The sequence below is a fragment of the Sus scrofa genome, chromosome X (assembly GCF_054392235.1).
Source record: "Sus scrofa isolate SSC_HxYL_T2T_F1_AM1 chromosome X, Sscrofa_HxYL_maternal_Yorkshire_Landrace_v2.0, whole genome shotgun sequence".
In the NCBI taxonomy this organism is placed as follows: Eukaryota; Metazoa; Chordata; class Mammalia; order Artiodactyla; family Suidae; genus Sus; species Sus scrofa.
This window is the reverse complement of record NC_139401.1, coordinates 24153415-24175072: the sequence shown is the minus strand read 5'-3', so window position 1 is coordinate 24175072 and position 21658 is coordinate 24153415. Positions and strand designations below refer to the sequence as shown.

Here is a 21658-nt window from a genome sequence, read left to right as displayed (position 1 = left end):
AATATTGATCGAGGTGCATCAAGCCACGTTAGCTATCTTCACCCTAAATGAAATTGTTCTCTTCCCCTTTAACTCAGCATCGTTGGCTTCTATCTCTAAACAGGTTAGTCTAATTCTTGGCAACTCTTCACAGGAGAAAAACCTTACTGCTCTGCAGAAAAGGTGTGTCGTGTACACATATGTAAAGGCACGAAATGAACACTCAGAAAGAGAAGGTGATCGTTTTCCCCTTTTCCTAACACAATTTAAAAGAAACCAAAAAAAAAAAAAAAACCAAAAAAAAAAAACCAAAAACAAAAGCAGAAAAACCTCTTCATCTTCTCCAGAAACAAAACCACCCTTCTCTCCAGCAGTAATCAGGCCTCAAGGAGCATGACTTAAAAACCCAGGACTTTTCAAAGAGCAGTCATTTGGAACCCACGTCAACTTCTCAGTGGGTACTGGAATCTTAAAATACTTTCTAAAGGAAAACAGACGGCAGCTGGGCCTTCAAACCTCACGAAGGGTAAAAACAGGGAAACTGGCTGTTGCCTTCCAATAGCGAAAGGCTCCAAGGTTTACAGAACAAGTGTAATTATGGTAGAAACCATTCCTGTGAAAAGAAGCCAGAGTTGTCAGACAACCTGTCCTCTGGTGGTTTGATTTCAGCGACGCTATACTTAAATGTGAGGACATTATAGAAGTTTAAACTTAGGTAACAACTAAAGCGACATAATGTTTAATAACCTTTTTATGGAGTCAATAATCACCACTTACGGAGCGCCTACTCTGTGCAGAAAGCCAACAGCTGAGGAAGCTGTCAGAGGTTACAAAGAACAGCCAAGTGTCCACCCTCTGCAAAGACAGAGTTTAGAAAAAATAATAATAATAATAACAGAGCCAGGAGCAAAATACCTTTAATACAAGTGCAGCTGTGCAAAAGACAAATACAAAGGAACTGGGAAATAAAACAGGTAGGAAGTCAGTCTGCAGGGAGGGGATCAGAGTGATTAATGAAGGAGCCAGGAGGACAGGACAGGGTGAAGCTGAAAGATGACAAGCACAGCCAGATGCAAGTGTGAATCACGACCTATGAATTCCCTCAAGATTCAGAAGGGTCAGTCTCTAATTATGCCATACAGTCCGAGTTCTCCTTTTCTTACATCACTAAGAGAACTTTGAATTCATCACAGCTACTTAATAAAAGACCTCAAGCTTGGCAAATATCACAAAGAACCACCATAACAGTAACGGCCAAAGACAATAAATTGATCCAAAATTCCTGAGAGTAACAGGTTTAGGAAACAAACAAACAAAAAGTTATATTGAGAAATAAAATCCATAAACTTTTATCCTGAGCACCAAAATGTGATATGTCCATTACTCCTAACAAGGAAGATAGACTGTCTGAAGCCTCCAATAGAAATATGTGAATCACACATGTAACTTCAAATTTCCTTGCAGCCATATGACCATCAAAAGAAAGAGGTGGAATTTTTAATGTTTTATTTAATCCAACATGCCCCCCAAAATTACCATTTCAACATAAAATCAATACAAAAATATATTGAGATGTTTTACTATTTTTATACTAAGTCTTTGAAATTCAGTGTGTTTCTTACATATATCTCAATTCAAAGGTAAATTTCTATTAGAAATAATTGGCCTATAATTAGATTTCATCAAATTTGCAGTTAGAGTCACATATCGAAATTGTGTTAAACATACTTAAAAGTTTTCCAATTAACTGAACCAAGTATCATTTTTAAGTTTGAATCAAATCAGTTCAGTTTCTCAGTCATATTAGCCACATTTCAAGTGCCCAACAGGTTCAAGTAGCTGGTGGTGACCATACTAAACAAAGAAGATCTAAATAAGTAAATATGAAGGTAATCCCTGCCAAAAAGTCAAACCTAATTATTAAAAGAAATATAACAAAACAAAGCAAGCTATGTAAAATGGCAGAAAAATGAAAGAAACAGACAGCAAACGAAAATCAGATGTGTTTCATTACAGATGACAGATCTGTTATATCAAATATAAACTGCTTCAACCTTAACCGCATAAAAGAAAAAGTTTGACTCACAAAGCGAAATCCAACTTCGTGCTATTAGACAATATCTAAAACAAAGTAATTCAGAAAGACTGAAAATAAAAGGACGGGAATGCTGAGGAAATAGGGATCCTGATCTGAATGAGGTTGAATCCAGGCCAAAAAGCATTGAACTAGTAAAAGGGCAGTGCTCTGTATCCTAAAGGGTGCACCTCGCAATGAGAACATGACAGCTAAGGACATCTGGGCAGCAAACGTAACATTAAAGGAAAAACCACAAGTGACAGCTGGAGAAAGAGAATCATATTATTAGGAGACTCGAACATCTCTCGGTCCATGACACATCCAGTAGCTTAATAAAAGTAAAGACATAGAAAACTCCAAAAAAAAATAATTAATATGGTAGATTTGATATATCAGGCTTCATAACCTGAGCAGAGAACATAACCTTCTTTTTGCTGCCCAAAGAACAGTGACAGGAAATGGGCACGGATTGGACTACAAAGCAAATATCAATAAATTAAACACATAATCATTCAGCTCACATTCTCTGATCACAATGCAACAAAACTAGCCATCGACAAAGTTAAAACACAGGGTGCGCCTATGTTGGAGATGTGAAAACTCAACTCAGTTCACAGAAGAGCTGGGAGGGAAAAAGGATGAAATACTGTACACATCAGCTGCTAACCCAGTGCTTGGAAGAATGACTGTAGCCTTAAATACTCAAGTAAACGACAAACAAGAATCTTCCCACTCAAAAAGAAAAAAAAAAAAATAAGGACACCTAGGAGATCAGGGGGAGTTAGTAAAGTCAAAGTAAACATTAATTAACCAGAAAACTAAAGTCGTAAAACAAGTAAGTGAGTCCAATCCTGTAAACCAGCCCCTAATCTAATCTAATCAAGAAAGAGTGGGTGAGGAAAAAAACCTTAGAAGGAATAAAGCAGGGAACAGCCACAGAGAAAATCAGGACTAAGAGACTACTATCTCGCTATGCAAACTGACTTAAAAACCTTGAGGACTACAGTAATTTTCTAGAGAAATATATCAAAATGGACTCTAAAAGAGACAGAAAATCTATACAGATCAATACCACAGAACAGAGAAACCTGTCAAAGAGTAATAGTCACCAAGATATGCTAGGTTTAAAAGGTTTCACGGGTGGATTCTACCAAATCTTTAAAGAACAGATAGTTCAAAAGATAAATTGGTCCTAGGACTCCCTGCTGTGGCTCAGTGGCTTAAGGATCCTCAGTGGCTTAAGGATCCAGCAAAGGTTGCAGCTACAGCTCGGATTTGATCTCTGGCCAGGGAACTTCCATGTGCCATGGGTGTAGCTGGGGAAAAAAAAAAAAAAAAAAAGATAAACTGGTCTTAGTGCAGAAAAAAGTATTGCTTCTGGAAATCCTGTGAAATTGGATTGTTATGATCATTATACAACTACAGATGTGATAAATTCATTTGAGTAATAAAAAAAAGAAAACGAAAAAAAGTACTGCTTCTGAAACAAGCGTGACACCGCTAAGAAAATCTACTATACTGCAGACACACAACATCCATAAATAGCACGTGAGTATCAACAGAATGAACCCAGGCATGCTGCATACTACTCATTCTAGTTCTGTACATGCTTAAAACTGTCCATAATAAGAAGCTAAAATTTTAAATTTTTTACTCTATAAAATAATGAATCACTAAATTTGTACACCTGAAACTACTGTAATATCATAAAACCAACTACGCTTCAATTAAAAATATTTCTTTGCTCAAGGAGACAAAGATTCTACCTAGATGCATTTTTTTACTTATCACAAGTTGGACAACAATGTGAAAGTCTAGCAAAATAAGCACTCTCAGAAATTTCTAGTGAGAGGATAAACAGATAACCTCGATGTAAAGCAATTTCATGAAAGGATTAAAATTTCAAATGCATATAGCCTTTCGTGTAGAAAGACCACGTTTAGGAATTTGTCCTCCACATACACTCGCACAGGCATGAAATGAAGAATGCAATAATTCCCCGTAGCACTGGCTGTCACAGCAAAGAGCGGAAACAACTTACTAGCCATCAACAGGGAGTTAGCTAATGAATACAGAACATCCATAAAAACAAATTCTCGGAAGCCATAAAAAAGAAAAAGGAAGTTCTGAAGATACCAACAGAGAAAGCTGTTCAAGGAATTAAGTTTTAAAAGCATGGTACAGACAGAAGTATTACAAGATGTCATTACTTAAAAACTGGGAGGCTACTGGACAGAAGTAGGAAGCTAACTGCTCTATGTCCTTTTGCATCTTCTGAATCTGGAACGCCGTAACTATAATCTCAGAACGAAAAGAATATTTTTAAAAATCCCACCCTTTATAAACTCATAATTCATTAGAATGCTTGCTATTCTCATGACACCTGCTTACTGCGTGGAAGGCCACTTTTCAAGTAAAGACTGAGCTCAAGAAACTCTTCTCTTAAAAGGCATGGAGAAATATGGCCCACAGATGAAAGGGGGACAGAAACTCAGATCCAGAAGATCATCTAATTAGTGGTTCTCAACCCTGGTTATGCTTAAGAGCGACCCAAAACACCTATGCCCTGTACCCTGCGATCAGAACATTTATAGTAAAGTTTGGGGGATGGGGTCCAGGCAGGAAAACCATTCGTCTAAATGCTTTACAGCAGAGGTCCTCAATAGACAGTGATTTATTTTGCACAACCCCCGCCCCCACCCCCACCCCCAGGGAAATGGCACTGTCTGTGTTTGTTGTCGAAACTCCTGGGTGGAGGGATGGGGGGGGGTTGCTCCTAGTGGGTAGAGGCAGGGGATGGTGCTTTAGTAAACCTCCCACAATGCATAGGACACCCTCCCACCCCACCCCTGCAACAATGGCCTGTCCTAAAATGTTGGGAGTGCTACCTTCAAATAAAATCACTGCTTCTGAAGTAACAAGCAGTTACTAAGAACCTTCCGTCTTAAGAAAGATCATCTCATTTATCAGTATGGATACATTAGCCTAGTAAAGCCATTTCAGTGGCCATAGAAACCACAATTTGTTGGTGTGGTTTTAACAAATACTGGAAGCATGAAATTATATCCTTTTTCATGTCTCCTCCCCTTTGTAAAGTAGCCAGGGAGAAACTCACAAAGCGGTAGTCTGTGGGTCAACACAGTCCATGCATCTGTTCTGTTTGAGCCCCGGGTCTTTTGAAATACACTGAAATGATGCCAATCAGCTTCCCCCCGGAGCCAGCATATACCCAAAAGTCGGCGGTCTTCTCCCCGACCCCCTTCCAAAGCCAACTTCATGAAGGCATTTGCTGCTCCCCACCTGGGGCCTGTAAGCGTTTGAGGTGGCCCTCCCCTGCAGTGTTCTCCAATCATTCAGGGGCACACAGCCTCTTTCCTCGTCTTCCTTCTCACCTTAAAAATATCCCACACCCATCTGAAATTCTCAAACTCCCACATCATTTGCCAAAATCGGACTTCTATCAAGATCTGGAAGAGCCAGGAGACAGGCAGAAGTTGAAATGGCCGTTGTGTGACAACTGTTTGCTAGCTGTTGCCATTAAAGATAGGTTGCCTGCCACCTGATTCAGCTCTGGGCATTACAGACAAGGCTTGAGTTTCTAGCAAATTCCACTACAATTATATATAGTGCTTCTGGGAGCTTCCTTATAAGGAAGAGACTTCAATTATTAGGCTTCTTCCATTATCCTAGATTAGAGTAGCCCCTCCACTGCTCCCAAAATAGGTCAGAAGCCTTTTATGGGAAATACCTATTCAAAGATCTGGTCATTTTCTGCTTAAAAAGCTCATCCCTTCTCCTTTGAAATTAGGATCACACCATTTGGGAGCTGTGCTCTAGAGATGACCTTATACAATCCATGCATTTTATTGCCAAGGAAAAACAACCCGAGGGAGGTTCAGTCCCATCGCCAAGGCCAAGCTCTTGAGTCAGTGGCATAGCAAGAATCGGAACATTTGTTTCCAGATAATGGTCCCATGGGTTTTCCATGATAACACTATCTCCCACTGTGGTTTCCCTCCTCAAATAACATCTCTGCCAAGACACCTATTAACATGGGCAGATACTAGCTGCAATAGAAATAAATCAACCAAATTTCATCAAGCTATGAGAACTATGGCTTCAACTCTGAGGGTGGAGGGAAGCAACTGGGAGTCTCTGGATTCCTTTTGTTCCTTTTATTGTGAACTAACCTGTCTCAGTTCACCCGAGTGAAAAGCTTATGTACCTTCAGAAACTCTCTAAACCATAAATGAGGGATGGAAGACATGCTATTTATAGCAACAGCGACATTCTCTTCCTAAACTCTGAAGTTGGGAGCTGCCTCAAACCTCTAAAATTTTCACCAGCGACCAGAGAGGGTAGAACAAAACTACTGAAAAGCTTTTGGGAGTGAAGCTTAAGATGCAAAGATCAACATCTCACTGAAATCTGACTTTCCTTATCCTTCGCTGGCAAATTGGTTTCTGAAAATTTAATTTGGTCTCAACTTTTATTCCTCTCCTCCTATCCCACCTTAGGTATGGACAACACCACAGTGGGCATACTGGCTCTTTCCCTAACGAAGGAACATGCCACCTATTCTGCACTGAGATTTTTTAGGCCCACATGACACCATCCCTTGACATTTATGAAAAATTCATTAAATGAACAGCCGCCCCATTATTTTCCCTTGAGAGCTGAGAACATCTCTGCTGCTGTTCCATTTTCTTTTCCTTCCAGGAGGCCGTGTTCCGTGCTGATACCTGGGTGCGCACTTTTGTTTTACTTTCGGGTGTTTCTCAACCAGCTCCCTCGCATTCAGCAACTGCGAGTGTTCCCTCCGCGGTTGAAACGGCACCACTCTGGAGAAACACGATCCAGTTAACAGAAGGTCCTGGAATCTATTCTCATCTCAGCTAGGCCTCAGGCAGGTGGGAGGCCGGGTCTTCTGCGCTCCCACCTCAATGCGTGGAAGCTGCCCACCAGCCCACCCGACAGGGGAGAAGGTGGGTGGGACACAAAAGGAGAGGAGCGACGAAAGGTGCTGGCACCGAAGCCCGGGTTGTATCAGACCCTGATCTGACGCTAGGCGCCCACATGTCCGCTCTTCCCCAGCATTTAAGGGGTTTGCAGCCCAGGCCTCTAACTGCCGTAACACCAACAGGACAGCAGTTCGAGTCCTGTCGTTCCGGCCCCACAGAAGCACCTTAGGGCAGAAAAAGAACAAAATACCATTGCATAATTTATTCGACCTCAAGGTGTTTCTACACAGCTCTTACCCAATTAAAAAAATCTAAAATTAAAAACCGTTTAAAAGCTACCCACATTCCGCTCCGAAGTTTTAAGGGCGGTGAGGTCTGTGTCAAGTAGATTTGAAACTAATGATGGCAGGTTTGTGGAGTGCCGCCCCGGATCAGGCTCCTTGAACGCGGTTTCTGTGTTTCCCGGTGAACCCCAGCGGGTGTGCGGGTGCCAGGCCCTGCCCCTCCGCGCCCCGAAATCCGAGCCCCTGGGAGAGCCCCCGGGCATCCCGGAGCTCCGCCCGCGGTTCCCACGGACTTTGCCCGGAGGCTCCAGAAACCCGCGGTGGCGGGCCCGGAAGGCAGCGGCCCCGTGCTCCCGGGCCAAGGGAACCGTGGCGGCCGTGGGGGCCCGCGGGCCCGCACTTACCGAAGTCCAGGAACTGCTTGATGGACAGCGGTGACGGCGAGAAGCGAGAGTAGCGCTCGATCTGCTTGGGCACCGGCTGCTTCAGCAGCCACCGGAACAGCCGCATCCTCACCGGCGCAACGCAGAGACCAGCCGAGACACCCAGGCGGCCGCAAGGACCGGTGCAGCCAAGCCGCGCGGGTTGGGCACGTTAGCCAAACGCGCGCCCCGGCCTCAGTCTCGGCCTCGGCGCCACGGGGGCAGCCGCCGCAGCAGAAGCAGCAGCAGGAGCAGCAGGAGCAGCAGCAGAGAAGCAGCAGCAGCAGCAGCAGTTACCCGGCCGTAGCCGGCCGCCCGCGGCTTCCGCAGGCTCCGCCCACGGGGGCGGAGCGGGGCCGCAGCACGTACGCGGCGCGCGAGGGACGCGGGGGGCGCAAGGGGCGCGTGGCCGCACGCGCTGGCTGCTGATTGGCCGCTGCCGCACTCGCTTTCTTTTGCCGAAGTGCCGCCGGGTGTAGGCGCCTCCCTCCTTGACTTCTGCGACCCAGACCCGCCTGGCAAGTGCCGCTACCCTGGGCTGTATACCCTGCTGGGTCCTGCGCGGCCGAAACGTGGCGGAGGCGCTAGGGGACTGGGAGGAGGCCCAGAGTCTTCGCCCAGAATCCGATACGATGCACCACTCAAGGCCCTCTATACCGAAGGCACCTCTTCCGGGAGACCTTCCTTGGGTGGGCTGACTTGCACTTCAGGGTATTCGTTGCATCTTGACACTTTGATTTTCATCTTCTGTTTGCCACTTAGCTATAGTGGCTGTTTCATGCCCTCTGCCACTACCACCATCGTTGGGCAGAAATAAACTAACTGATTCGGATTCCTGTCCGCTCCTCACCATTGAATGGGATTCATTATAACGTCGTGTTTCATGCTTCTACCCATGCCGCCCCACCTCCCCTCGCCTCCACTCTTTGGAACACTTTGCCCAGGATTGTTAGGTCACTGACTTTGTTTCGTGGCTCCCCGTCCCTGGTTCCCACCAACCGTCTCATCCTACCCTCCCGCCTGGGCCAACAACTTTGGGCAAGAATTAAGTCACTGATGTCATCAACACCATCACCATGGAACAGGATCAATTATAAGGTCGCTGACACTTCACTTAGTACCTCCCTCACCCCCTGTGCTCTCCCCCTAAGACCGCTGGGCAGGGTTAATTGTAAGGTCATTGTCTCTCTGTTTCATGTCCCCACCACCACTACCATTGGAAAGGATCAAATTTAAGGTCTTTGGCCCTATCTTTCATACCCCCTCACCTCCATCACCACCGCAGAAAAGCCCCCTGACTCCTTCGTGCCTCACCAGTACCAGCACCACTACTTCTGGACAGGAGTCAGTGCTTACACTATGTCTTACAGTTACGCAATATTAGGTATTCTTTGTGTAAGAGTGAACTTGAACTCAGGGTTCAATATATGAAATCATTATTCCCTAATGTGAAGGTATAAAGTACACCTTGCTTTAACCATTTCCACCAAAACTTGCTTTATTTTTGGCAATGTATAAACATCCACTAAATGAAAGGTAGAATGTTCTCTAGGAAAAAGTTAAAAAATGTAACTGGAAACCACTCCTTTGGTCTGATTGGACTGGCTTTCTCACTAAGATTATTGGTGTGCAGCTATTTAGCTTTTGTACTTTTGTTGGGTTTTTATACACCCAATTCTTTGCTTAATACCTGCATCTTTACTCTGAACTTCAGGAGAAAAGTAGTACATATCCTCAAAGATATCCAGTGGTGATATCCCTCACTTCTAGATTTTCAAGTACATCTTGGTCATCTTGGTGGTGGTATGAACAAAAGCCAAAAAGACATACTAACAATCTCTTTAACCAGAAGCTTTGTCAGCAGAGCTAAGCAATCCTGTTGGTGTACATGAACAAACAAAAAGACTTCTGGCCTGTGGTTCCTCCAGTGACTTTCCCAGGTGCTACCTGGAGGCAGAGTGTACTTGGTGACAGGTGTGGGAGTCAATGAGCAGGAAGAAGCTGAATACCCATCTGGGACCTACACCACAGCTCACGGCAATGCTGGGTCCTTAAGCCACTGAGCAAGGCCAGGGACCAACCTCACGGTTCCTAGTCGGATTCGTCAACCACTGCGCCACAATGGGAAGTCCCCCAGTTACTTCTTACGTCTTATGGGGATACCTGATTTCTCTCCCTGGTATTTGTGACAAAGCCAATGAAATAAATCGAGTTTAATATAAATACATGGTATTATTGTACCCCCTTTATCCACTCTGTGTGTGTGTAGCTAATACTTTCATGTCACCTCGCAAAATCCAGAAGCTATACCAGTGGGTTGATTTCAGTGCTGCTTATAGTTATAAAAGAAGGATCTTGAGAGAAATAAATAGATCTTGATGAGCTTTTCCCAATTATTTTTACATATCAAAGTCTTGCCCAGGCCCTGACCCCAGTGCCTCTCAAAGTGAGATCCCTTGACCAGCAGGAGTGTCACCTTGGAACTGGTTAGAAATGCAAAGTCTTGGAACCCACCCCAGACCTACTGAATCAGAAATTCTGGGGATAGGACCTGGCAATGGGAGTTTTAATAAGCTATGGGAGTTTTAAAGATACGGCCACAATTTTTTTTTTTTTTTTTTGTCTTTTTGCCTTTTCTAGGGCCGCTCCTGTGGCATATGGAGGTTCCCAGGCTAGGGGTCTAATCAGAGCTGTAGCCACCGGCCTACACCACAGCCACAGCAACGCCAGATCTGAGCCACATCTGCAGCCTACACCACAGCTCACGGCAACGTCGGATTCTCAACCCACTGAGCAAGGCCAGGGATCAAACTCTCAACCTCACGGTTCCTAGTCGGATTCATTAACCACTGAGCCACGACGGGAACTCCCACAATTTTTTTTAATATTCCTCCCCTCCAGAGATGGAGCTTAATTCTCCTCCCCTTCAGTAGGGGCTAGGTGTAGTACTTCTACCCAATAGAAGATGGCCAAAAGTGATGGGATCTGACTTCAAAGATTAGGTTATAATACAACTTCTGTCCTGTAAATACCTAACCAATATTCCTCAAAACTATCAAGGTCATTAAAAACGGGGAAAATCTGAAAACCTGTGACAACCAAGAGAAAGCTAAGTAGACATGCCAACCAAATATAATGTGCTCTCCTGGATGGGATTCTGGAACAGATAAAAGGATATTAGATAAAAAGTAAGAAATTCTGCATAAAGGATGGATTTTGGACCAGATGTGTTTAATAATAATGTATCAACATATGTTTATGAATTGTGGAGTTCCCGTCGTGGCTCAGAGGAAACGAATCCGACTAGGAACCATGAAGTTGCAGGTTCGATCTCTGGCCTCGCTCAGTGGGTTAAGGATCCAGCGTTGCTGTGGCTGTCACGTAGGCCAGCAGCAACAGCTCCAAATAGACCCCTGGCCTGGGAACCTCCATATGCCATGGGTGTGGCCTTAAAAAGACAAAAAACAAACAAAAACAAAAAACAAAAAAACACATACGTTTATGAATTGTAATAAATGTACCATACCAATGCAAGATGTTAGTAATAGGGGAAACTGGGTATAGGACACATGGGAACTTTGTCTACTGTCCTCTCAATTTTGCTGTAAATCTGAAATTGTTCTAAAAATGTCAATCATATGATACAGTATTAACGACTGTAGTCATCACATTATATGTTATACCCCCAGAACTTACTTATCTTATAACTGGGAGTTTTGAAAGTCTCCAAGAGAGCAGATCTTAAAAGTTTTCATCACAAGGAAAAAATTTGTTGTAACTATGTGAGTTTATAGAGGTGAACTAAATTTATTGTGGTAATCATTTTGCAATATATACCTCTATCAATCCTTATATTGTACACCTTAAATTTATACAATGTTATGTCAATTATATCTCAATAAAACTGGAAAAAGCAATGCCTCCTGGTACTGCCTTTACAAAATGTAAAATCAAAATATTCAAGTACCATAAAGAACATATTTAAGATAGCAACGAAACTCACAGAGAACAGACTTGTGGTTGCCAAGGGGGAGAGGGGAGGGAGTGGGATGAACTGGGAGATTGGGGTTAGTAGATAAGAACTATTTAGAATGGATAAGCAATGAGGTCCTGCTGTTTAGCACAGGGGACTGTATCCAATCTCTTAAGGTAGCCCACGATGGAAGATAATATAAGAAAAGGAAGGTATATATGTATGTATGATGGAGTCACTTTGCTGAACAGTACAATTGACACAACATTGTAAATCAACTATAATTTTTAAAACGATAGCAATGAAGACATTTTATAACCATGGAATAACTACTGAACATTTAAAGGACATGAATTACTACTACTAATAATAATAATGTCAACATTTTTAAAAAACTGTGGCTTCCATCTTAGCATTTTCTCTCTTTCGCTCCCTCCGTCTCCATCTCTCTCCGTAGCTCGCTCTTGCTCTCTCTCAGAAGCCATCTGCCTTGCTGTGAGGCAGCCCTGTGGAGACACCCACAAGAATGATCTTGGAAGCAGATCGTTTTCCTGCCCTGCACCTTGACTATAACCTCGTGAGAGACCCTGAGCCACAACCACTCAGCGTAGCAACTCCTGGACTCCTGACCCATAGATGTGCTCGCAGTTTGTTATAATAAATGCCTGTTGTTTCCAGCTGCTAACATTTGGTTAATCGGTTATGCAGTAACGGTTAACTAGTCTACAAGCCCTCCAGGTGATCCTGACACATGCTCAAGTGTGAAAACCCATGTCCTGTGCTATGTACTCTAAAGAAGCACCCTAGTCCTTCTTGTTAATGCCTCAGACCGTAGCATGGTCATCACTTAGACATAAGTGAGGCCTTCCCTGATCACAAAGGCGATCCATTCCCCTTGCTGTATGGTTTCCTGATTCTCTGTGCCTCCCACTGTAACACTCAAAACACTTTGTTAGAGTCTTCAGCACTAGACATCAGCCCTATGACCAAGTCTGGCTTATTCACTGCTTCATCCTTAGTGCCCAGCATAAGTGCCAGTCACTACTTACGTCACAATAAATACTTATTAAATAAATCAAAACCAGCAACAATAACAATAGCCACCCCAAATCGCATTCCTTCCCACAAGCTCTCTATTGTAATAATTTGATAAAGCCCAAAGCCAAAGTGGACTGGAACAGATGAAGAAATAAATACTCCCTGATTATCTCATCATCAACCACCGGTCGGTGGATCTTGTTATAATACGCCCCCACCCATCACTTGGCTTTATGAAATCCTGGTCTTCCTGTCTTTTCCTCCTCTTAGCTTCTTCACTCTCAGCTAACATTTTTGGAGCACCTACTGTGTGCTCTGTGAAAGTACCTATGTTGTCTCTTCACAGCAAATCTAATGGATGAATATTATCCACATTTTACAGGTGAGCGAACTAAGACACAGAAAGCCTAAAATAATTTAAGATTACATGGCCTGTACGTGATGGTTCAGATTCGAATCTGCATCTCATGACTCTCTATGTCCTTTCGTAATACCAGCCTGAATTGTTTTTAATATACATTTTTAAAAAACATTTTTAAGTTGAGCAAAATTGAGTGGAAACTGAGTTCCCACATCCCCCCACCCCCCTCCCACACACCACCTCTCCCCCCCATCAACACCCTCCACCAGAGTGAAAACTTTGCCAAAATCAGTGAACCTACAGTGACACATCATTATCAACCAAAGTCCATAGTTTATATGACTGTTCACTCCTGGTATTGTACATTCTATGGGTTTGGAAAAAGCACGGTCCTAAAAATCCTCTAATTTTAAAAGTGGAAAGTAAGAGTGTGAAGATGAGTGAATTAGAGGAGCAAGAAATTTTACTAAATTCATACCTTTAATCAAATATGTGTGTTATTTGAGGCATTAGCTCTATTCTTGAAAGTGCCTGGATTCTTGATTTTCTTGACACATTGTTTTAGATGGGACCAATCCTCTTGAAACCCACTTATCCTGGTTCTTTCTAATTTCTAGATATGGAGGGTTTTCAGTCTTAATAATCTCTCTCTTCCCCTAAAAGAGGTCAGAAAAGATTTTTAAGTACAGGGATGGGGGGACAGGATAACTTACTGAGAAATTAAAACTGGATTTTGTTTTTGGTGCTCTTGAAGGGACAAAAGGAGGGGGTAGCTAACCCTAAAGATAACAGAGACTTGGGGTCTGAGCTTTGAGCTGCTGTGCCTTGGGAAATGCATTAGCTGTTCTGTACAGCAGGGTGCTTTGGCTTCTAGGGCTGAAAACAGAAGTTGGAAGCTATAGGAGCCATTTTGGTAGCCTCTGTAAATTCATTCCCTCTCCTCTTGGTAACTACCCCTTCCATTTTGTTTAGTTCACCATGAAGTGCAACTGTGCTTTGGCCGAGGTTGGGGGTTGGGTGGGGAATAACCCACTTTGGTTGTAGTAATGACATAATGTGGCTCAACCGAAAAACTAACAAGCTTAATTCTGACCACTGGCTATGGCTCGTGGTATTGGCACGTGACCCAGTTGAGGCCACTAAGAAAGGGGGAGACATTTTCCAGGGGCTTCTGTAAAAGAAACTTGCTTGCTATTCAGAGGAAGCTTCTGGAAGAATCTCTCCCTCTTTCACTCTTTCTAAGCACACTCATGCACACACACACAGATACACACACACAGACCCACACACACACGGAAGCATCAATTGATAGCCATTTTGTAAAGCTGACTGTGGAGAAAGCAGAGCAGAAGTGGCAAGAGCCTGGATCCTCCATATCATCAGGCAATCAAATCACCATTCCTGAGGTTTCCTGTGAACTCTCAGTTTCACAGGCTAGTACATCTCCTTTATAGTTCAGGCCAGCCTGGGTAGATTTGTGTTGCTTAGAGTAAAAAATATCGTAACTTTCACACAAAGCATTTTCCAGATACCCTGCATACACACTCAGGAAAAAGTCCCACCGTGATGGTTGCTGGTGGGCATCTTACTAGCTCTCAACGTAGGAATTCAAACCCAGATTTAATTTGATTTTAAAACAATAAAGAAAGGTAATGTTTCATGTGCTCAAGTGTTATGAAACAAAATCAAGTCATAATATCCAGAAAAAAAACATTAAAGGAGAATGGTTAAGTAAAACATGGCACATGCAACTCAAGAGACCATTATACAGTCATTAAAAATTCACTGTATGAAGTCTATATGAGAACATGGCAAATACAAACATTATAAGTGGGTGAAAGCAAGATATAAAACTATGTATTAAATTTGAGCTCAGCTATGAAAAGATCACATAGAAAAACAGTCGGGAAGGAAACAGCAAAATGCCAACAACATAAGAACATTAAAGACTGTTTTGAGAGATACCATTTAGGAAATTCTTGAAGTCCCTGGGTGTGAAGTGATCTAAAAACATGAACCAAGGATAGGTAACATGAATGGCCTTATTCAGTTCTCTTTCACCCCAAAAAATGAAGGTTAATTATACAGAGACTTGTCAGAATCCACTCTTTTATTTTCATCCAAACATGATCTTACCAGTTCCTATTAATGTTTACTTAGGGTCCATAATTAACTGAGCAAGAATATTACAGGCAGTGGACTCTGACATCTAAGGTGCTACCTCTTATCTGGAAAGCTTGGTGTTTGTTACATCAGCAAATCTAGTACAGCCTTCACCCATCCAAGCTGTTGGCCAAGGAGCAGTTCCCACCCCCAACCCCACCGCTGACATCAACACCACCCACAGCCAACTTGACAATGACCCTGAGTCAGTTTTCAAGCTGCTAAGATTTTTGTCAGAGAGAGCTGTATACCTACCAGGAAGGCCTCTTCCCCAGCCTCTAGAGCCTTATTATCAGCCCTAATTGTTTTCACCTCCCGCCTCCCTCCACTTAGCCCAATGCTCTGGAGGTTTGAGGTTCTGAGGAAAAGAACGACAGCCATTCCTCCCACGGAGATTCCTGCTCTAGGATAAGCTGTACCGTGTACTATGTCACACCCGAGACAACTATAAATAGTGATGTTAAAGGAACAGGTCTGGGGCCAGTCACCTCCCACAATTTGAAATGTGCCATAGGATAGAATCAAAAAGGTCAGATTTCAAAATCTAAAGGGATTCGGTCTCGTTATAAGAACTAAAGCCCATGGGGGGGGCTATCGAGCACTTGAAGTGTGCTGGTCCAAATTGAGACATGTAATAACTGTAAAATTCACACCAGGTTTCAAAGACTTAGGAGGCAAAAAACAAATAGGTAAATAAGTGAAAGAAAAAGCAAAAAGACTAACAACATCTCAATAATTTGATACTGATTACATGTTGAAATGATGTTTCAGATCAGTTGCCTCATATATATTTTTACAATTACCTTCACCTGTTTATCTTTGTTAAAGTGTGGCTTCTAAAAAACCTAAAATTACACCTGTGGCATGTATTTGGGGCTCATGTTCGATTTCTATTGGACAGGGCTATGTTTGGTTACTTGCAGGGTGTCTCTTACACTCCTGTGAATATAGACAAGGTAACTAACATTTGCTGCTGGGCTTCATCATGCCAGAACTATATTAGGTGCGGTTAGCTCTTTCAACCCTCATATCAATTCTGCAAGGCACTCATGACTATACCTATTTACAGATGAAAAAAAACTGAGGCTCAAAGAAGTTAACTTGCCCAAGGCCATCCAATGAAATACAGTAGAGCTGGTAAATTCAACACCGGTAATTGTTCAGGGCGTTATCCTATTGCCAAGGCTTTTCTCTCTGCCATGACTGGACAATCTCTACAAGGAGAGGAAGTGATGCCAAGAAAATGGGAGGAGACGTGTTCTCTAAAACTGAAATTGCTAAGCATGGGCAAGCCTCATTAAAAAATAAAACTACACCTTCCCAGTCCATGATGCCAAGTTGCCAAACACATGACTGGTGACAAGTGAGGTAGCACTGCTTTTCTTTTCCTCTAACCCTAACTTGGAAAGAGGTTTGGAGTGGGTGCTGTTGAAGAGCTAGACCTGCCCCATTTGGGAAAGAAAAGACTCCTGTAAGTTTCTGCCTCCATTTTAGATGTAGCAGGAAGAAAACATTACTACTTAGCCCTATAATTTCCATTTTCCTATAGAGCATCTTAATGGGTTTGGATATACAAGGTTGCAGCTGTGGAGAGAAGTACCTGCCCCACCCCACTCCCACCCAAGGTGATCCGGGAAGGAAGAGGGTGAAGTAGACTGGAGGAAAAATCGGGAAGAATGGGGCTTTAAGAAGGGCTGAAGTTGTATGGCCCAAAACTCCCCCTCTCCCCAGCAATTTCATAACAGGTACTTTCTTACAAATGCCTGTTTTCCTGGCAGAGTCTGGTGAAGGAGGTGTGTGGTTCAGTAGCAGCAATGCAGGAAAAAGCCAAGTAGTGAGGTGGCTAAAACACAGTATGAACAGAAGTCCAGGAGGGCTGAGGCCAGTGATAGGCTGTGGGATCTGAGGGTAGGATGGGAAAGCACAAAGGAGCAAAGACAGAAGGGCCAACACCTTCACCTCAGTCCTCTGGGCATGAGGCCCCCAGCTCACATCTGGGTGACACAAAATACTAGATTGTTGGTGAAAGCACCCAGGCAGCTTCTACTTGCAATGCATAAAACTAGCTCTTCATGAACATTCCAGAGTTTCATATTCAAGCTCAAAATGTCATAATTACAGTGCTTTTTTTTTTTTTTGGTCTTTTTTAGGGCTGCACCCACAGCATATAGAGGTTCCCAAGCTAGGGGGCAAATTGCAGCTGTAGCCACTGGCCCACACAACAGCCACAGCAACTTGGGATCCTTAACCCACTCAGCGAGGTCAGGGATCCAACCTGTGTCCTCACAGAGGCTAGTCAGATTCATTTTGACTGAGCCATGATGGGAACTCCATCATTATGGCCTTAAATATGAGACGAGTTTCGGTTTCATTCCCCAGAGCAGACCATGTGCAGGTTGCAAATTTGAGAGAGAATGACAGAAAACCACCCCAGGAGTAGGGAAACCCACCGATAGCGGGCTTGTAACTGCCAAGTTATGGCAGATAACTGCAGTTCCATCCTGAGAAGGAACTCTTTGGAAGGGCCAACATGCATCTGAATTCTCCCAGCCAGAGGCCAGGGGTCGGCGGCTGAGCATTGCTCCTGCAGCGAGCAAGGCTTTCCCTAGGACTTCAGGCCTCCTCTGTGTACTGCCCAGAATTTCATTACTCTCCAGCTCTTCCTCAAAATCATTTTATCACACTTCAACATATGCTTACATTATCCCATTTCAATTGTTCAAAGCTTCATAAAAAGAGTCCTATGTCGTAAGAAAACTTCTGGAACTAATTTTTGCACTCAGTATCATATTAGGAAGATTCATTTTATGTTATGTGTGTTGCCAAAGGGGCATTTAGGCTGTTCCTAGTCTGTCTCTTTCTCTTTAGGGTTGCACTGCAGCATATGGAAGTTTCCAGGCTAGGGGTTGAATGGGAGCTGTAGCTGCAATGCGGGATCTGAGCCTTGACTGCGACCTACACCGAAGTGGATCCTCAACCTGCTGAGCTAGGCCAGGGATTGAACCCGCATCCTCAGGGATACCAGTCGGGTTCCTTACTGGTGAGTCACAACAGAAACTCTGCTTCTTTCTTTATTTGAAAATATTTACTTATTTGCTACAAATAGTAAACAGTGCTGCTGTGAATGTCATTTTTGGACTGGTATATAGCCAGCATGAGAATGTTTAATACTAGAAGATAGTGCAAATTGATTAAATCAATTTATACTCCTATGGATGAATAAGAGATTGCTGTTAACCCATAGCCTCTTCTTCAGAACTCAGTATTGTCATATAGCTTCATCAAATACTCTAGTTTTGGGCTTGGGTGTTAGGTTCATGGGTGTTCATATTTATTTATTTATGTATTTATTGAAAAAGAGAAGCACACATGGACCTGTATAGCGTGAGCCCAGGATCATTCCTATTAACTCATTTCTATGCAATTACAGAAAATAATAGAGTCTCAGCATATCTATCAAATTTTATAAATGCGCGCCACCGGCTTCCATAAACTCCTCAGCCCAGGATGGGATGCAAAGATTCAGTCTAGCTACTGTTCTGAGCTGGGCAGTGTCTGCTCTTTCTCCAAAGATCATTTCCCTTCCAGCTGCCTCCACCTGACCAGCATCATTCTACTGGGTCCAAAAAGTTCTCCTTGCTTCCCGGAGTTTCCCTTCCCAACAAAACAATAACTCATCAGTGTCACATTTCCTTAAGACCCTGCCCTTTCCTACCAATGATTCCAAATGGAAATTTCAGGCACCAGAGCCAAAGAGTTGGGTTGATCATTGTGGTTGAGTGGGCTTTAGAGCATTCCTCGTGGCACCAGGCAGGCCGTTATCTGTCCCCACTGAGGTGTAGGTGTAGGATCACCCCTAGACACGGGTAATCCCTACTTGGCCGTCCTGCAAGATGAGGCAGTGTTGCTATTCACTGATGATGTGGTTTTAGGCAAGTGATTTAACCTCTCTGAGCTTTGGTTTTCTCGCCTGGGAAATGGGAGTGACAAAGGCTCCTTTAAAGGTTTGTTGTGAGAACTGGAGAGAGTACCTTCCTGGCCTCAGGCAGCTGTCAGTTATGGGGGGCTGCTACAGTTTCTACACATTTGAGCATGACAGCAAAGCCTACCAGATACCTGACCTCCAAGTTCCGGGCCTAGATCTGCTATGAACTAGCTCTCTGGGTCTGAGGAAAACTGCTTCAGCTTTCCCTGCTCAGTTCCTCAAATGTAAAGTGAGAGGGCTGGACTTCAGCTGACCTCTAAAAAGACGATCAGGAGTCTATGAGAAGAACTCTGACTACAGTACTCAATTATTTATCAGTGCCAAAGTAGTCACTCACAGCGGTTATTCCTCAGGTACTAACTTATTCAGTAGATCCTAAGAGTTTGGACAAGAGCTTTCCCAGGAAATGAGAGAAAAGAATTTTGTTTTACTTGAGGGAATAATTTCCAAATCTGAAAGGCTAAGGAAAGAGCGAAAGGGGGGACCAGTACCCTAAAATTTACACACAAAACTTAGGTTTGTGTTCAAAACTGGGTTCGTAACTCTGATATTCTCCAGTTACTCCAATTATTTTTTCACCACTCAAGGTTATTGCATGAGTCAGCACTGTATTCTGTTTCTCCTTGTATAACCCCTTTCTTCTTTTGTTCCTCTCCCTCAAAATGGCTTCATTCTTTGCCTGCATTTTTTTTCTTCTCTACATTTCTGTTGTTGTTTTGGTTTCAGTGAGAAAGTCACTTGCCTTAAGTAAGTTTTACTTGGCAGCGTAACCCAAGGAACACCTGCTCTCATTCTTAAGCTATGTTCTCCCAGGGCCATGGCCAAAGAGTTCCATTTGAATTAGATGTAAGCTGGATTTCAGTAGACAATTAAAAGAAATAGAGGAACATTTTCTCTTTCCATTATTTAAAACTTTAACCTCAAGCAACTCTTTTGGCTTTTCCGATAAGCTTCTTGGCTTCTCACAAAGTAGGAGACTCACCTGTATCCTCCCTTTATCCTACTCTGGGAACTCACCTACCTCACAAATGTCCTATTGTCCTTTGTCATAGGGCTGCCAGTGTTGCTGGTAAGAACCACTGCATACCTACTGGATGAGAAGTAGTTGTGATGAAATGTTAATTTACTCAGACTCCCTAGAGACACAAAATCTCTCCAACACAATCCAGAGGATGAAAGGAAGAAAGAGAAGGAGAGGGTGAGTTCATGGTTTAGGTCTCAGAATAACCAAGTCTCCAGACAGGGAAGGCAGCAATCAAGAATTTGGCAGCCTAGAGGAAGATCAAGTGATGGAGTGATTCTGGCCAAAGATTGCAAGTGAACCGAGATGTGGTTAAGGCCCGGGGAGCCTGCAGACCTGTCCATCACCTCTGTTTGTCTTACTGGGAGGGCAAAGTACGAGTGGGCATGAGCTCTGGTGGGGCAATGGTGCTGGTCTTTCAGCCCTTCCCCAACCACAGTTTCCCGTCAGACTCCTCACCCCCACATTGCTTTTCCTGAAGGCTCTGTTCTCACTAATATCTGCCAGAAATACTCAGAGGAAAAGACAATTCCTAGATTCTGTCCCCCTCACCCCACCATACCAAATTCATGCTAAGGCCACCAATGATCTTCATGTCCAAGGGACACTTAATAGTTCTGTTTTTCTAGACCTCATGGTCACTCCCTTTTTGCTGAAAAACCCTATTTGAATTCATTGGCTTCCAGGGCTCACTGTTTTTCTCCCTGCCTTCCAGGTCGCTTTTTCTGACATGGGCTCCTCTACCTCATCTTAGGGTTCCTTAGAGCTCTTTCCTAAGCCCTCATCTTACTTGCTTCTCTCTTCCCAGGCAATCTCCACTATCCCCATGGCTTCATTTACTATTAAAATGTGGTTTCCCAATAATCTCCTGCCACTGTATATGGAAATGCCTACTTGCCATTTCCATTTGACTGTCTCAGTGACCCCCCTCCTCAAGTTATACATGTCCAAAATTGTATTCATGATTTCCCCACCAAAATTCTCCTCTTTCAGCATTATTCGGCTCCTTAGAAAACTTCCTTAGTTTTGCTGACTGGGCTGCTTAAACTAAGAACCTTAGATACCATCCTTGACACCTCCCTCTCTGTCCTCTCTCCCACTCCATCAATTGTCACCTTTTGATTCTCTGTCCTACATACATATCTCTTGAATCCTTCCTTCTGCATCTCTCCATCTCACTACCACCATCTTGACTATGGACACCAATAGTTCTCACCTGTGCTACTGCGCTGTCCTTATAAACTGGAATCCTGGCATCTCCTCTCATCCCTCACTCCACTCTTTTATCCTCTGCAGCCTAAGTGATCTTTAAAAGTGTAAATATGGTCTAGCCCCCACTCAGCCCTCCATCTCCTCTTGTACAGTTCTAGCTCTTGCTCTGTCTACTCCAGCAA

General features: G+C 43.4%; 1 protein-coding gene across 5 annotated transcripts in view; it reads right to left on the bottom strand.

The window, feature by feature from the left end:
* PDK3 (pyruvate dehydrogenase kinase 3) overlaps window positions 1-21658 on the bottom strand; it is a 159547-nt gene that overhangs the window by 68325 nt on the left and 69564 nt on the right. For 2 of the 5 annotated variants that reach the window (XR_014834763.1, XM_001927439.6), the window contains exon 1: window positions 7706-8049. The exons of 2 other annotated variants lie outside the window; for them this stretch is intronic. Coding sequence is in view for 1 of the 3 variants with exons in the window: in XM_001927439.6 (XP_001927474.1) it covers window positions 7706-7811 (106 nt within the window). In the remaining 2 variants the exon portion in view is untranslated. Of the gene's footprint in view, window positions 1-6798; window positions 6898-7705; window positions 8050-21658 lie in introns of those variants that run through there. One more of the 5 variants, XM_021080536.2, reaches the window with a different exon arrangement.